General features: G+C 50.3%; 1 protein-coding gene across 5 annotated transcripts in view; it reads left to right on the top strand.

Annotated features, from left to right (window-relative positions):
- Positions 1–16439, top strand: part of RPH3A (rabphilin 3A) — a 273122-nt gene that overhangs the window by 240765 nt on the left and 15918 nt on the right. For all 5 annotated transcript variants that reach the window (XM_043557655.1, XM_043557654.1, XM_043557653.1 and 2 more), the window contains 6 exons: positions 3785–3871; positions 5176–5238; positions 6938–7177; positions 9747–9826; positions 13153–13227; positions 14637–14746. In XM_043557655.1, the coding sequence (XP_043413590.1) occupies positions 3785–3871; positions 5176–5238; positions 6938–7177; positions 9747–9826; positions 13153–13227; positions 14637–14746 (655 nt within the window). The remainder of the gene's footprint in view (positions 1–3784; positions 3872–5175; positions 5239–6937; positions 7178–9746; positions 9827–13152; positions 13228–14636; positions 14747–16439) is intronic.

The raw sequence follows: 16439 nt of genomic DNA on the forward strand, positions 1-16439 counted from the left end.
CCCATTCCATCCCCCCCCCCCCCAGCCCCTGGAATCCACTGACCACTATGGATCTGCTTATTCTTGACATTTCACATAAATGGAATTACACAGTATGTGGCCTTTTGTGGGTAGACATTTTGTTTATCCATTCATCCGTTGATGGACATTTGGGCTGTTTCCACCTTTTGGCTGTTGTGCATAATGAACATTGGTGTACAAGTATCGATTTGAGTTCCTGCTCTTAATTTGGGGGTGTATATATATATATATGGAATAGATAGATCATATGGTAAATTTATGCCTAAATCTTTTAGGAACCACCATACTGTGTTCTACAGTGACCTCACCATTTTTACAGTCTTACCAGAAATATACAAGGGTTCCAGTTAATCCACGTCTTCACCAACGCTTATATATACATACATGTGTGTCTGTATATGTAGGATATATACATGTATGTGTGTATACATACACATATATATATATGTATGTATACACACACGTATATATATAGTATGTGTGTGTATCCATCCTAATGCGTGTGAAGCAATATCTCATGTTTCTGATTTGTGACATTGAGCATCTTTGCATGTGCTCATTGGCTGTTCATATATTTTCTTTGGAGAAATGTCTCTTCCAGTCCTTTGCCCACTTTTCATTTGGGATGTTGGTTTTATTATTGTTGAGTTACGGGAGTTCTTTATATATTCTGGATATTAATCCCTTGTCAGATCTATGATCCGCAGATATTTTCTCCCATTCTGTGGGTTGCCTTTTCACCCCATTGATAGTGTCCTTTGATGCACAGAAGTTTTTAATTTCGACGAAGTCCAATTTTTCTCATTTTCTTTTGTTTTCTGCGCTTTGCGTGTCATATTCAAACAGTCGCTCCAAAGCCAATGTCGTGACATTTTCCCTGAATGTGCTCTTTTAAGACTTCTGTGGTTTTAGCTTTAGCTCTTACAGTTAGGTCTTTGATCTATTTTTAGTTAACTTGTGTATATTGAAGACTGCGCTTTTAGCCCGTGTATTATGTTGCCTGTTGAGGGAAAAGGCAGTCACACAGTATTCCTGAGCCAGATTTGGATCCCCTGTCCCTCGAGTCACTGTAATGTCCCCTCGTCTGTGAAACTTGTAGCATCCGCCCTGCTTCACCTTGAGAAGAGTTCATTGCTCCCTCCTCTGAGTCCCCAGAGTTCTGACACACAGCTCTACTCAGTGCTTGTCACCATCTAAAGCGTGTTGTAGCCAGAATCCCTCTCCCTGAGAGAGCAGCAGAAGACAGGCGGTCGGCAGATCCAGGCACCTTACGTGAGTGTTAAAAACACTGGTTCCTCTGCCGCGTTTCAGACCTACGAAATCAGAATTTCTGGGACCGGGATCCAGACGCTGCACTTCTTAAGCAAACTCTTCATGTGATTTCAGTGAATGCTGAAGTTTGAGAACCATTGTTTGAGAGCCTGAAAAGTCAGATAAAAGAGTTTGGACTTTTTCCCGAGGGTGTCAGGGAGCCGCAGAAGGATCCTGAGCAGAGGAAGGGCCAGCGCCTTGCAATTTTTATATTATCCACACATCTCATAGCTATGGCAATGCAAATCCTACCTAGTGGCACTGAGGTCGGTCAGAGGGGTCTGCTGCTCCAAAACACAGACATGTCTGTGCCACCCTTTTTGTGCCATCAGAGGAAGGGGTGGTTGCGACCATTCCTGATCTGTAGCCCAGCTGCCCTTGCTGTGTAAGAAAAGGTTCCGTCATGCCGGGAGCCCTCAGTGACGAGCCTAAGCCCCAGAGGGGGTCCCACCAGGAGCGCTGAGAACAACTTGCCACTCGGGCCCCAGATCCTTGACAAGAATCAGCTGACCTCCGCATCTTCCATTCAGTAATCCCGATGCCTCCCAGGGCCCCTTTCTCTCCAGATCTGGGACCTGGAGTTAATGCCATGGAATAAACCAGAGTTATCCTGACTTTGCTTTATGCTACAGAGGTCACCTGTGCATCGACAACCTCCGTTTGGGTTGGAAAAACCCAAACTCCAAATCCAAAGGCCACCTTCACTGTGAAGCGTCCCCATCCCCCCAGCCAGAGGTCACCCCTCACCTCCATCCCCCCGTGATGTTACTTCTTTACCTGTATGGCCATTTCAGTTCAATGTCAAGTGCACAAATACCAGATCAAAGACCGTGTGGGGTCAGATCCCAGCTGGGTGTTCCCATTTTACAGATCGGGGCACCGGGCTTTCCTTTATTATCAAATGGAAATGATAATGGTGATCATTCTTATCTCGGGTTGCTCTAAAGGATTAAGTAAACTAAAACCTCAGATCTCAGAACAGAGCCTGACCTGCCGTGAGGGCCGGTGTGCATTATTACTCACGGGATTCTGGAGCCGGGTGAACCTGGTCGGAGGTCCTAGCCACTTCCTACATACGTGACCTTGGGCACACTTAGCTTCCCTTTTCTTGACCGCAAACGGGGACCATAACGCTACGCATGGCGTCAAGTTGTGAGGGCTCCCTGAGGCGAGGCTCACGGCCTGGCACATTTGAAGCGCTCAGTGGATGTTCACTGTTATCACTGTTTTATCAACTCATTATTTCAGTGTCTGCCTCCCTCCTCTGACTGGGCCATCTGCTCCTGGAGGAATTAAGGTGATTTTTGTCCATCAGGATGGGCAGTTCGTAGACAATGAACACTTGTTGAATGAGTGAGTGAATGGATGAAGGAATGAACAAGGACCCAGATGAACAAAAGCACAGTGCTACTACAGGACCCAGGGACAAGACAGAGGGACTGGTCAGCCCCCAGCCAGCGGTGGCAAAGCACCTTCTGTCATTAGCATTCAAGCATCTGTCCAGTGACACAGGGCTGAGTTCAGGAAAGGCGGGATCCAGCCCAGAGAAGTGAGAAAGGACTTTCTTCCAGGAATGTCATGCCTTCTGGATGTCAGGACCTGCTGTGTACATTATCCCATTTGATCCTCCAGTAGCTCTGGAGGAGACAGTAGCACCTCCTGGTCTCAGGCAGACTCCGGAGACCAAATGCCTGAGTTCAAATCCTGGCTTTGCCATTAACCCGGCAAGAGAGGTTAGCCCTCTGTGCCTAGCTTCCCCATTTGTAAAATGGAGGTAAATCAGCGCCCACCTCATGGGGTATAGAGATTAAACAACCTCTTATATGTGAAGTCCCTGGAACATGGTAAGCATTAAATATATGACAACTCATTATCATCAGTAGGTAGAGCTCAGAGATGCAGAGAGGGTGAATGACCATCCTAAAGTCACACAGCTTATACAAGAAACTGGGATGCAGAGCTAGGCCCATGTGAAGATAGAGACCAGATTCAATAATTATAATAATAATATTCGGTGTTTACTCCGTGCCAAGTGCTGTTCTGAGCACGTTGCCTGTATCGCATTGCAGCATCTCCACCACAACCCTAAAAAGTAGGTACTCTTATCCCCATTTCGCAGGCGAGGAGACCGAGGCCCGGAGAGGATAGGTCGCTTGTGCCAGGTCACACAGGTGGAGGTGACATCCTTCCCTTTTCAACACCCGTGTCGTTGTTGTGACCTGGTTCAGGGCATCTGAGTGTTGCAAAGAGAGAAGGCACCGGAGGGGGAGGAGAGGGTCTGGAGGAGCAGAGAGCATCGGAGCCTGCACTCAGTTCAAACCCAGAAGGCATTATTACCTCGTGCCAGCTGACCAGACCCAAGGTTCCTCCCGTGTCCACTGTGTGTGTGTGTGTGTGTGTGTGTGTGTGTGTGTGTGACATGACGGGCTGTCTCCTTTCCTTACCCCTGCAGGTTTGCGACGGGCAAACTCAGTCCAGGCCTCCAGACCGGCCCCCGCCTCCGTGCAGAGCCCAGCCCCTCCACAGCCCGGGCAGCCAGGTACCTGCCGCCCCAACCCCACCTGTCACCCAGCTGTGACCCTGGGACCTCCCGTCCTTGCTTGCAGAGCCCTCTGGCTTCGTGCAAAGCCACAGCCACCGCCAAACCCTCAGAATGAGTAACCCTCCGGGCGGGCAGGTGGAGCAGGGGCCGGACAGAAGCAGCCTACCTGCATGAAGTGCCTCGGCCTCTGCCCCCTTCCCTCCTCGTTGTCGGGTCACTCTCCGTCACCGTCCTTACCTCATACATCTGCCTCCTGCTCTCCCATTTCTTCGCATCTTTCCTCAAATTGGTTCGCTTGAAAAATGCAACTGAGAGAACTCGCTATCTCCAAACTCCTCTCAAGGGAATGTTGGGGGCACATGGTTCCCAGAGCAGTAGTGTGAGATTCAGGAAAAATTGGTGGCCAAAGAGACGAGTCATATGGGAAAATCTAAACAAATGTGGATTGCATGAAACAACAGGAGCGATGCCTCGTTGGTGCTGTTAACATTTTGCTCCATTTTTTTTTAACGTTTATTCATTTCTGAGAGACAGAGACAGAGCGTGATCTTAACTTGATCATCGGCAAAGAAACCGCCTTCCAAATAAGGCCACGTTCCCAGGGACTGGGGGCTAGAACCTCAACATCCTTTGGGGGAATACGATTCAACCCATTGCAGAAGGTAGTTCTAAAAGTTAATGTCATGAAAATTAAACAACACAGTGAGGTTCTCAGTACGCTGGCCTGAGGAAGGTTCTGAGTCCGAGCTCTGTCCTTTTTTTGCTCAGAAGGGAAATTCACAAAAGTTAGGGACAAAGTGGCACCTGAATGAGACGTTTCCACGATGGTATTGAAGGGCAGTGGAAACTGACGCGACTCTCTCCCTGTGTGGTTGAATGATCTTTCATGCCCCCTCGGCTCTCCCCCCGCCCCATCCCAGGCTTTGGGAAATGTAGTTGTAAAAATTCCGCTGGACCAGTAATGGCCCTGTAGCAGTGGGGGACTCCGGGTATAAACTTGCCCGTCCCCTCACAAGCAATCCTTACTCCATTCGTCCATCAACCTCATAACAGCCCGTGAAACATGACAAGCAGGTACAGGCACTCTCATTGTGTAGACCCAGGAAGGAAGTATTGGGGCTTGAACCCAGGCCTTTCTGACCCCAGAGTCCCCAGTGGGGCCATTCCTGCAGCCCTGGAGGCTCCTTCTCATCGCCTGCTGCCCCCAGGCCTGTGTCCACACCCCCGACATGAGGGGGGAGAGGGAAGAACAGGGAAATCATGCCACCTGTGCTCCACCCCTCTCTCTTTTCCCCATTCAGGGCCTCCAGGAGGCGGCAAAGCCAGCCCTGGGCCAGCAGGACGCTTTCCAGATCACAGACCAGGCAAGTGTTCCCCCTCCTCCCATACCTGTCCAGTGGCCACGCCCTCCCACCTCCTGTGAGAGAGCCGGGCTGCCAGGCCTTCCCCAGCTGTGCCCAGAGACCCATCGGATGAGCTCTAAGGGACCCCCTGATTCCAAAACTCTAGATACTCCTTACCAAGATTAAATAGAAAAGGACAGAGCATACAGTGGTTAAGAGCACGGACTAACCTGAATTCAAATCCCGGCTCCTTCACTTCCCAGCTACGTGACGCTGGGCAAGTCACTTAACTTCCTTCCCTGGGCCTCAATTTCCTTATCTCTAAAATGGGAGGGATGCCTGGGTGGCTTAGTGGGCTAAGTGCCTGACTTCAGCTCAGGTCATGATCTCATGGTTCGTGGGTTCGAGCCCCGCATCAGGCTCTGTGCTGACAGCTCAGAGCCTGGAGCCTGCTTCAGATTCTGTGGTTCCCTCTCTCTCTGCCCCTCCCCTGCTCGCTCTGTCTCTTTCTCTTTCTCTCTCTTAAAAACAAATAGAGAGTTGGGGCGCCTGGGTGGCTCAGTCGGTTGAGCGTCCAACTTCGGCTCAGGTCATGATCTCATGGTTCATGGGTTCGAGCCCCGCGTCAGGCTCTGTGCTGACAGCTCAGAGCCTGGAGCCTGCTTCGGATTCTGTGTCTCCCTCTCTCTCTCTGCCCCTCCCCCCCACCCTCTGTCTCTTTCCCTCTCGAAAATAAGTAAACAAAAAATAAAATGGGAATAATACAAGGATTTACCTCACAGAATTGATGGGAGGATTAGACAAACGAATACACATAAAACTCTAGCACGTGGCCTGGAGTGGATTAAGGTCATGCTAAGTGACCGTGATTCTTGCATATGATGTTATGCATCATCTTCGGTTACCATGGCTACAGCTTAATCATTGCTTCCTAACTCACCAGGTACTGTGTTAAGTAGTATACATGTAGTAGGTTATATATTTTTGTAAGTTTATTTATTTATTTTGAAAGAGAAAGCGTGCATGCCTGAGCAAGGAAGGGGAAGAGAGGGAGAGAGAGAGAGAGAAGGCTCCATTCTCTCAGTGAAGAGCCCGATGCAGGACATGATCTCACGAGCTGTGAGATCATGACCTGAGCCACCCAGGTACCCCTATCATGTAGTAGATAATTTTTAAAATATTAGCCGATATTCTTGAGTGCCTGCAGTGTCATAATTCCCACTTTACAGACGAGGAAACTGAGGCTCAAAGACTTTAAGTAACTTGCCCCAGGTCACACAGCAGAGATTCAAACCCAGGCTGTCTGGCTGCAGAACCACACCGCTGATCAGTGCCCCCCTGAGGTCTGTTCTGCCCACATCTGAATCAGCTCCTGGGACTTGTTATGAGACATAGACTCCCGGGCCCCATTGCACTGCCTACTCAGTCTGGGTGGGGCCCAGGAACCTGCATTTTTGCAAGCTTCCCTAGGTGGTTTTGACAAAGGCAACATTCTGAGAATTGGTGAATGACATCGTGAGCCACCCCCCCTCACCCCATCCCCGTCGACTGGATATGGTGATCCTCTGTGGCCGGGCCGGGGTAGTTCTGGTGCAAGGCTTGCCAAGCTCCCAGTATACAGTAGTCGCTCATCACTAACGGTAATGCTGCCACAGTGGCTCAGACACAGACACAGAGGCTCAGCTGCCTCTTTCCTGCCCTCTCCCCATCTCCTCTGCAGAGGTGGCTCCCGGTGAGCCCAGCTACGCAGGGGCCACCGCCCCAGCCCGGGAGGACAGAACAGGGGGAGCTGGGGGCTACTCAGCAGCTGGAGCCAGGGAGGACCGAGGGGGCCACCCACCGGGCCCCTATTCCCAAGCGGCTGCTGCGGCTCCCCAGCCCGCCGTGGCCCCTGCCCGCCAGCCCCCGCCCCCGGAGGACGAGGAGGAAGAAGCCAACAGCTACGATTCGGATGAAGCAAGTAGGTGGCACTTAGGGGAGGAGTGTTTGGGGAAAGTCACTTCGGGGTGTCGTCCCCGGGGACATCAGAATAGCCCCCCCAATATGCCAAGCCTAATAAGCTGTATCAATCAAGTTATAAAGATACAAGTTTATGTTGCTGAATTCAAAAAATGACCTCCGCTTTCTAAAGAGAAGGTGCTGTGTGTTTTTTATTGTGATGAAAAGTTGTGATCAAAGTTGCCATGTAAATCACTTTTATATATATATATATACATAACTTATGTAAATCACATATATATATATACACATAATTTATTGTCAAGTTAGTTAACATACAGCGTATACAGTGTGCTCTTGGTTTTGAGGGTAGATTCCCATGATTCATCGCTTACATATGACGCCCAGTGCTCATCCCAACAAGTGCCCTCCTCAGTGTCCATCACCCATTTCCCCCCCTCCCCAGCCACCCCCATCAACCCTCAGTTTGTTCTCCTCATTCGAGTCTCTTATGGTTTGCCTCCCTCTCTGTTTGAAACTTCATTTTTTCATTTAAATCACTTTAAAGAGTACAATTCAACTACATCGACAATGCTCAGATGTTCAGTGTTTGGTGGGTCCACAAGTCAAGCAGAATTATACCACCCAGCATCTCACTTCTACATTTATGTGTGTGTTTGTGTGTGTGTGTGTGTGTGTGTGTGTTTTACTAGTTTCCAAAACTCTTTATTGTGTGTCTTCTCAAAGTAATTTTTTAACCATAATTCAAATATTTCTAGACATTTCCTCTTGCATCCATTCCTTCAGTGATTTATATAATGCCTGCTGTGTCCCTCTCCCACTCGGACCCGAAGTCCTAGGGACACACACCCACACACCCACACACACACACACACACGCAGTGGCACTTATCCTGGGTGTGTGTGGAGCAGCAGAGGAGAGCTGGGGTGGCCGTTGTGAGCTGGAGGGAGGCGTGGAAGGACACGTGTCTGGATCTAACATGTGTTGTGGGGTTGGGGGCGTCCCAGGGGCTCCGAGTCAGGGGGACAGACCGCACCCACTCAGAAGAAGTGGACGAACAGCCGTGATCAGTGGCGTGGCTTGGCCCCCCCGTGTCACCACTCCTTGTTGTGAAGTGGGAAGCAAATACTGCCTCCCGCACGGAGCTGAGGGGATGGTAAACTGAGGTACCCCCTGGGAGGTAAAACAGGCAGTCGTTATCATTATATAGTCCTAAACACACAGGAGGAATTATTATTTATGAGGTATGCACATCAGAAGTAATAATAGTTCATACTTGCTTATTTTATGCCGGGCGCTTTTCTACGTGTGTTCCGTGCACGTGCTCATTGAGTCTTCCTGCTCGGCCTGGGAGTAGTTGCTTCCTATTTCGCAGATAGTGAAACTGAGGCTCCGAGAGCTTCAGGGACCCGTCCAACCTCACAGGGCCAGTGAGTGGAGGGGCTGACGGTCGCATTGCTGTAGCAGATCAGCTGGGTGAAATAGATCAGGATGAAATATCAGCTGTCCCCTCTGTCCCCTGTGCTCTCCCATGGGTCATGGGTCTGCGGTCTCGGGAAAGGAGCGTAGGAAGGTCCACCGCCTTGTGAGCGACGAACTGTTTCCTGCCTCGGAAATGCACACTGTGTCTGGCCCACCTTTCTGCCTTTCTGCACACTGGCACTTGTGCCCAGAACAGTATCCACTGCTCCTTCCTTCGGCCTTAAGTGTCTCCTCACTGACCTGCCGAGCCTAGATGATCCCTCCCAGCTTGTATCTGTCCCTCTTACGAGCTGACCCCAGTGATTTATAACAATCCTATACTGTATTTGGCTGTATATACCGCTCACTCACTCATTCACTCATCTTTATAACCAATAAGTACTTATCAAGTACATACTATGTGCCCCAAACTATTCTAGGTGCTAGAGACACCATGGCCAAAAAAAAAAAAAAAAAAAAAAAAAAGGCAGCCGAGATGGCTAATCTAACGGAACTACCATTCTAGTGGAGAGAAACAGTTAACATACAAATGAGTTCATTTCAAATAGAGATAGCACAGCAGGAAGGAAATAAAGGCAATGGCCACGGGGGCGGCTGCTTTAGATGGAGTGGTCAGCGAGGGCTTCCCTGAGGAGGTGACGTTTAAGCCGAGATGTGGATGATGAGAAGATGGCAGCCACGTGAGGATCTAGAGGGAGAGTATTCCAAGCAGAGGTAACGGCAAATGCCCAGGTTCATTTATTCCTTTAGCAAGTAAGTGAGCACCGACTGTGTTTCCTGCACTGTGCCCAGTGGGGGCCCAGCAGTGAACAGGACGGTCACAGCCCTTGCCCTCGTGGGGCTCTCAATCTAGCAGGATGGGAAGTCGTTAACTTGGCAATTGCACACCCGATTCACTGATCACAGGTGTGCTGAGGGCTCCAAAGTAGAGGAGGGTCTACCAGGATGGCGAGTCCAGAGCAGGGACCGAGTCTTCCTCTCTGTAGGCTCAATGCCTGGACCAGACTGGGCACCTAGTAATTGCTCAGGAAATGTTTGTTGAGTGACTGAATGAATGTTCTCTCGGCTCCTGCCTCTGCCCCCTTCAGCCACCCTGGGTGCCCTGGAGTTCAGTCTTCTCTACGACCAGGACAACAGCTCCCTGCACTGCACCATCATAAAAGCCAAGGTAGGTGAGAGGCCCAGCTGGGGACCGCTTAGGATGCCCTGGCATTTCTAGGGGACTCGGGGTTGGCGTGGGTTACCAGGCCTGTTGATCTGTGACTGTGACGGTAATGAGAAAGGGGCAGGAATTAACCGTGGCCACTTCCTTTGGAGGACTTTCTTCAGGGGTGGTCTCTGGTGGGGGGGAGGGGCTCACTGATCTGTAGCTCCCGGGAGCAGAGGCAGCCAGGCTTCAAGGGCAGAACTGGAATCTGCCCAAGAGGCGCCACCCGGGGAAGCGGTGACAGCCTGACCTGACAGCTGACATGCCCACCGAGGGCTCCTTCTGTTGATGTGACTGTCGGGCTGGAGCAGCGGCTGGAGTGGGGGCAGGGGAACCATTGTTGCAGATGCAAGGACATCTCCCTGCTGCAGGCCCCTGGGGGAGTGAGCGGACTCAACCCCAGACCCCAAGGAAAGCTGGAGATGCCAGTGCAGATCCCAGAAAGTAACTGACCAGAGTTTCCCCCACTGCAAGCCTGGTCCACGTGGAAGAACAAACAAGAAACAAGGCTCAGGAAGCAGACTGCCGGGTTCAAATACCAGCTCCATTGCTTCCTGGCTGTGTGATTTGGGGAAAGTTACTTCGCCTCTCTGTGCCTCAGTGTGCCATTTGTAAATAGGGGATAATAATGTGTCTCTCCCGTAAGGATGACTGACTACTTTTTTTTTTATTCTGAGAAAGAGAGTGTGTGAGTGGGGGGGACAGAGAGGAGGAGGGAGAATCCCAATCAGGCTCCACGCTGTCAGCGCAGAGCCCGATGCAGGGCTTGATGTCACGAATTGTGAGATCATAAGCTGAGCCGAAGTCAAAAGCCAGACGCCCAACCAACTGAGCCAGCGAGGCGTCCCAAGGATGACTGAGTATTAAGAAGAAGGTGGCCACATATTCCCGTCTGCCCAGGACAGTCCCTGGCCACGCCTGTGATGCTGTAATGATTAAAAGCCCCCCTTTTCACTTGCCTAACGCCCCAGTTTGGGATATAAACGAGGCTCAGCAGTGCCTGGCACCACTCCTGGGTCAACACACCCAGGTCGCGTCTTCGGAAGAGGCATTGAGCGTGTATTTTGTATCCGTCACCGTAGCAAGCACGTGCTTGCACCCACCCCCGGCCTCCAGTAGCACCGTGAGGTAAGCACATTCATGATCTCATTATATCTTCCTGGGAACCTCCGAGGTGGGGATCATTATTAGCCCCATTGTACAGATGGGGAAACTGAGTCCTAGAAAGGTTAAAGCCTGAGGTCGCCCGGCAGGTAGGGATAGAGCTAGATTTGAGTCTGGCTCAATGCCCAGGCATTCAGTCCCCTCTTTCAGCTCTAGAAATGGGGGAATGCCACACCATGCCAGCCCCCTGGAGACAGGGCCACAGAAAACTCACACGCTCTCGGGCCGGGCTGGTAACGGAGGTGAGGAACATGTGTGAGATGTTCGGCTGTGATGGTGACTGTGGTCAACTGGACTGAGCAGGCCCCAAACAGAGATGTTCAAATTCAGAGTTTAAAGGCACAGCGTCTGCCAGTTTGCAACGTTGGAACCCCAATAGTCATTCCAGAAACGTCTGCTAAATACCTCCTCGGTACCAGGCACTGTCCCGAATGCTGGCGATCCCAGAGTGAACAAGGGCTGGCCCTGCTTTGGGGCTCACTTTGGGGAAACAGCCAAGAAACTGTGGCCGTAGCATTTCCTGAGGATCACACACCCTCCGGGGCTTTCCACAGATTACTGTGTTCCCCTTCACCTTCACAGCAACCTGTGAGGAAGGGTCTATCATCATCATCCCCATTTTATAGACGGACACACTAAGGCACAGAGGGATTAGGGACCTGCCCAGATCACGTAGCCAGGAAGTGACAGAGCTGGGATTTGAACCAGTGTAGTCCAGCTCAGGAGCCTGCGTTCTTACCCACGATGCTGCTCTGCGAGCTCTCCCCCTTGCACCCCAATTTGTGTTACCGTCTCCACATTGTCCGCACTCGCTAGTACGGGGCCCAGAGCTCGCCCTTCGTAGGAGAGGTCTTCATCCCCTAAGAACATGAACAGATAGGGAAACAGGTGCACAAAGATGCATGACTTTGGGATTAGGGCTCTGAGAAGGGACAGTGGGAGCCCAGAGGAGAGACGTCTGCCCAGCCCGGGCCTAGGAAGTTGACAGAATGTGTCTGGGCCCCGGGAATTTGGGGTTGCTCATATAAACAAGCCCAGTGTAATCCCTGCCCCAAACTCCCTTCCCCCACAGTGTCTCCCTTGAGCCTCATTCCAGCCCTGTGAGGGGGGCCAGGCAGACATGGTGATCCCCCTTTTATGGGTGAAGAAACTGAGGTCTCAGAAATGAGTACAGGGGCCAGGGCCAGAACTCAAGCCCTCTTTCCCCAGCTTCTCCACCTCTCCCATCTTCCCTGTTCTGGAACATCGCCTCCCATCTCAGAAATAACAGTCCAGCCTTGGGGCGCCTGGATGGCTCAGTCGGTTGAGCGTCCGACTTCGGCTCAGGTCATGATCTCGCGGGTTTGTGAGTTCGAGCCCCGCCTTGGGCTCTGTGCCGACAGCTCAGAGCCTGGAGCCTGCTTCGGATTGATTGTGTGTCTCCTTCTCTCTCTGCCCCGCCCATGCTCATTCTCTGTCTCTCAATAATAAATAAGCATTAAGAAAAAAAATTTTTTTTAAAAAAAGAAGAAGAGGGGCACCTGGGTGGCGCAGTCGGTTAAGCGTCCGACTTCAGCCAGGTCACGATCTCGCGGTCCGGGAGTTCGAGCCCCGTGTCGGGCTCTGGGCTGACGGCTCGGAGCCTGGAGCCTGTTTCCGATTCTGTGTCTCCCTCTCTCTCTGCCCCTCCCCCGTTCATGCTCTGTCTCTCTCTGTCCCAAAAATAAATAAACGTTGAAAAAAAAGAAGAAGAAATAACAGTCCAGCCTTAACGCAGCAGTTACCGTGGGCCAGGCTCTGTGCCCAGCACTTTACAGGTATAACTGTGTTGAAGTCATACCGCTCCATGAAACAGATACTGTCATCCCATTTGACAGATGTGGAAAATGAGGCTCAGGGAGGCTAAGGAACTTGCCCAAACTCACACAGCTGGGAAGGCGTCACACATGGCCAGGCTTCAAATCCTGTCTGCCTGATTCCGGCGTTCTTTCCAAGAGACTTCACTTCCCTTCTCTCTCTTTGGAAGAGGAAGCACACGGGTGGACCGATGGGCAGGACAGATGTCAGGGGCTGTGTCCATTGCCTATGACGGTTGAGTGCCAGGCCCTCCCGAGGCCCTCATGCTGTTGCCTGTTCTCTTGCAGGGACTGAAGCCCATGGATTCCAACGGCTTGGCTGATCCTTACGTTAAGCTGCATCTCCTGCCGGGAGCCAGCAAGGTACCATATGGCCCGGGCCTCTCGGCAGGCTGGGCACATGGGCCCTGGCAGGCACCCAAGGTTCCCAGCCCGGAGCCTAAAATAGCCTTATCTGGTCCCAGCGCCCCTCCTCCCTGAGCGGCAAAGTCCTTGCAAGGGGTAAGGGACAGACAGGAGTCGTTCTTCCCCAAGGGGCAGGTGCTCCGCCCATTTCTCCAGCCCAGGAACCTGGGATCCAAGGAGCTGCCCAAGGCCAGCGGGGAGCAGAAGCCCTGATTATGCGGTCCACCTGCTCAGATACCTTCAGTGGCTCCCCAGTGCTGACCGTGGCTCACTTCCCCCACTCACTACGTCCCAACCAAAGACTTCTCAGCTCTTAACAGAAATGAATAACTCTCGCCAGGCTGTGGGGCTAAGCATTTGAGAAAATGTTCTGTTACTGAGTGAAAGTCAGTATATCGCGACCTTGCCCTGGGAAGGGAAAATGGAGTTAACTCTCCTCCCTTTGGATTGACCCACTCAGAAGACAAGGCTAGAAAGGAAAGGGTGCTTTCTTGAGTTTTGTTTTCTGGTTTGTTGGCTTAATTTGACATGGATGTCCTAAAAACAAGGGCGACCGCACACTCGCTTATGTGGTCTTGGGAAACTGCCTGTTAAAAATCTCTGCAGATAAGAAATGCCACATCACACAAAAAGAGGACACACGTGCGTGCATTCACATGCATGTTCTCTCTCTTACCCTTTCTTTGTTTGGATCAAGGAGAGTCCCTCACCTGGCTGTGGCCAAACTTTGAAGTGTTTGGCTACTACTCATTCTAACTCCCCAGTGACATTCGATTCTCCTTGAGACTCTTTGCTCAGTCCTCAATCCAAACTTGTTTTGCCAAAGCACCCAGTGAGTCATTTACATGTTAGTATGAATTAGATTTGTCACCAGGCCACCTCTTCTGGACATAGTGCGTTTTTAGCCTTCTCTCTTAGAACAAAATGAAAACGTTGTCCCTTAAGGAATTCAGGCATGGAGGAAGACAGAAGGAACAATTTTAATATCCCCAGAAATTGTTTCTTTACTGCCTAGAAACGGGGAACTCTTATTTCTGCCTTTCTGGCCTATAAATCATATTTTTTTTCCTCAGAGGAAGGTGTCTCTGCTTTCTAATCTTAGTGGAAAGTTCAAAGAGAGGGACCAGTGCATGGAGGGAGGGGTGGCCCAATGTCCAGCATTGGTGATGGCTGTAGCCATCACCCTACAGGATGCCCCTCACTCACCGAACACATGCATTTGGGAACATCTGAGCCCCTGGATACTCGTAAGGGGAGAGGACTCCTACATCACCCGCCCACCCCCCACCCCCAATCAACCCAAAGGATAGGGCCACAGGGCTGGCTCCCCACCGAGGCAGGTGTCTGTCCATCTCTCTGGGCTCTAGTCCAACAAGCTTCGTACAAAAACCCTGCGGAACACCCGGAACCCCGTGTGGAACGAGACACTTGTCTATCACGGCATCACAGACGAGGACATGCAGAGGAGGACGCTCAGGTACCTGGCAGGAGGGTGGGCGGACAGGACACGGAGGCCGGGTAGATGGACACGTCTGTAGCTGCCAGGGGCCGCTCTGGAAAATGTGTCTGCTTACTTTTTCCTTTCTTTTCCACTTCTACAAAAACAGTATATTGCTGGTAGAAACTTTTGAAAACAGTGATAAACAAAACTCTTAACATCTTGGTGTCTGGACATTCGGGTTTGTGTGTGTGTGTGTGTGTATGCGTGTGACCTTGCGTGTGTGTGCAAACAGTTCTTCTAAAATTAAGTGTTTATATGGGGCACCTGGGTGACTGGGCTGAGCGTCTGACTTCGGCTCAGGTCATGATTTTGTGGTCTATGAGTTTGAGCCCTGCATTGGGCTCTGTGGTGACAGCTCGGAGCCTGGAGCCTGCTTTGGATTCTGTGTCTCCCTCACTCTCTGCCCCTCCCCTGCTCACGCTCTGTCTCTCTCAGTAATAAATAAACGTTAAAAAAAAATTAAAATTAAGTGTTTATAAAAATGGACCATCCTATTAACTAATTAGCCTCTCTTACTTAACAATATATTGGTGCCATTTTATATTCTTCAGTGTTTTATTAAACTGCATTTGTAATTATAGAAGTCATAAATGAATACACGTTCCTTGTTATAAAAAAAAAATTACAGAGAAGGCAAAGCTCCTTTTCAGTGTTAACCCCCTCTGCCAGCCCAGGCCTGCTTCCTCCCTTTGTGAGTGAACACATATCCATACCGCTGTTCAGAACCTATAAAGTATCATGTTGCATAGATCTGGAACTTTCCTTTTCTTCTTAACAATGTATCTTGGCGTTATAGCCAGGAGAAGACATTTAGATCTGCCTAATATTTGACTGCTTCGGAGAGTTGTACAGAACGGCTTATCACGCGTTTTTGAAAACGTTTTATAATTTAAATATTACAAAGACACAGAAGAGTGTAGAACGTAATAAAACAAACACCGACAAACTCAATACTCGGTCTTTTAGAAAATCGCACTCTTCCGCTGTATGTGCTGCTTTTTAAATTATTATTATCTTCAAGAAATAAAGCGCCACAGAAGCAGGTCGAAGCTTTTCTTCTATGCCCTTTCCTTCTCTTCATTCCCTCGCAGGGCTAAACACCATGCTGAATTTTATGGGTATCATTCCCCAGCATGCCTTAGGCTTTAGCTGCATAACTAGCATCTATACACCGTGGTGGTATTATCTGGCATGTTTTTAAATTTTATGTAAATGTTTGCCAGTGTATTCAGCCATTGCCCTGTGGACGGACATTTAGGTTGTTTCCAGCTTCTATTACCAACAAAGTTGCAACAAGTATCCTTTATGCTTCCGTGTATACACACTGGTGTTTCCTTAGGATAGAAACCAAGTGAGCAGGCATTTGCTGCTTCATAGTATCCGCCGTTGTGGGGTCTGTTTTATTTTACAAATCGCACAAACGGCGTTTCAAATTTGGCTGTTCCACGCACATTCCCCCCAGCTACACTATTAGGTTAAGTAAACATTTCTATTGCAGGGTAACGTCCACTTAGAAAAATGCACACATAAAAAAAAAACTGCACAGATTGATGGATTTTTACCACGTGAACACATCAGGATCCAAGAAGAGGATATTCCCAAGACCACAGACTCCCTGCCCCACCAGCACCGACCCCGTAGTGAGGACCCCTCCCTCGGGGCATTCACT

This window comes from Prionailurus bengalensis, chromosome D3 (genome assembly GCF_016509475.1).
Source record: "Prionailurus bengalensis isolate Pbe53 chromosome D3, Fcat_Pben_1.1_paternal_pri, whole genome shotgun sequence".
NCBI lineage: Eukaryota > Metazoa > Chordata > Mammalia > Carnivora > Felidae > Prionailurus > Prionailurus bengalensis.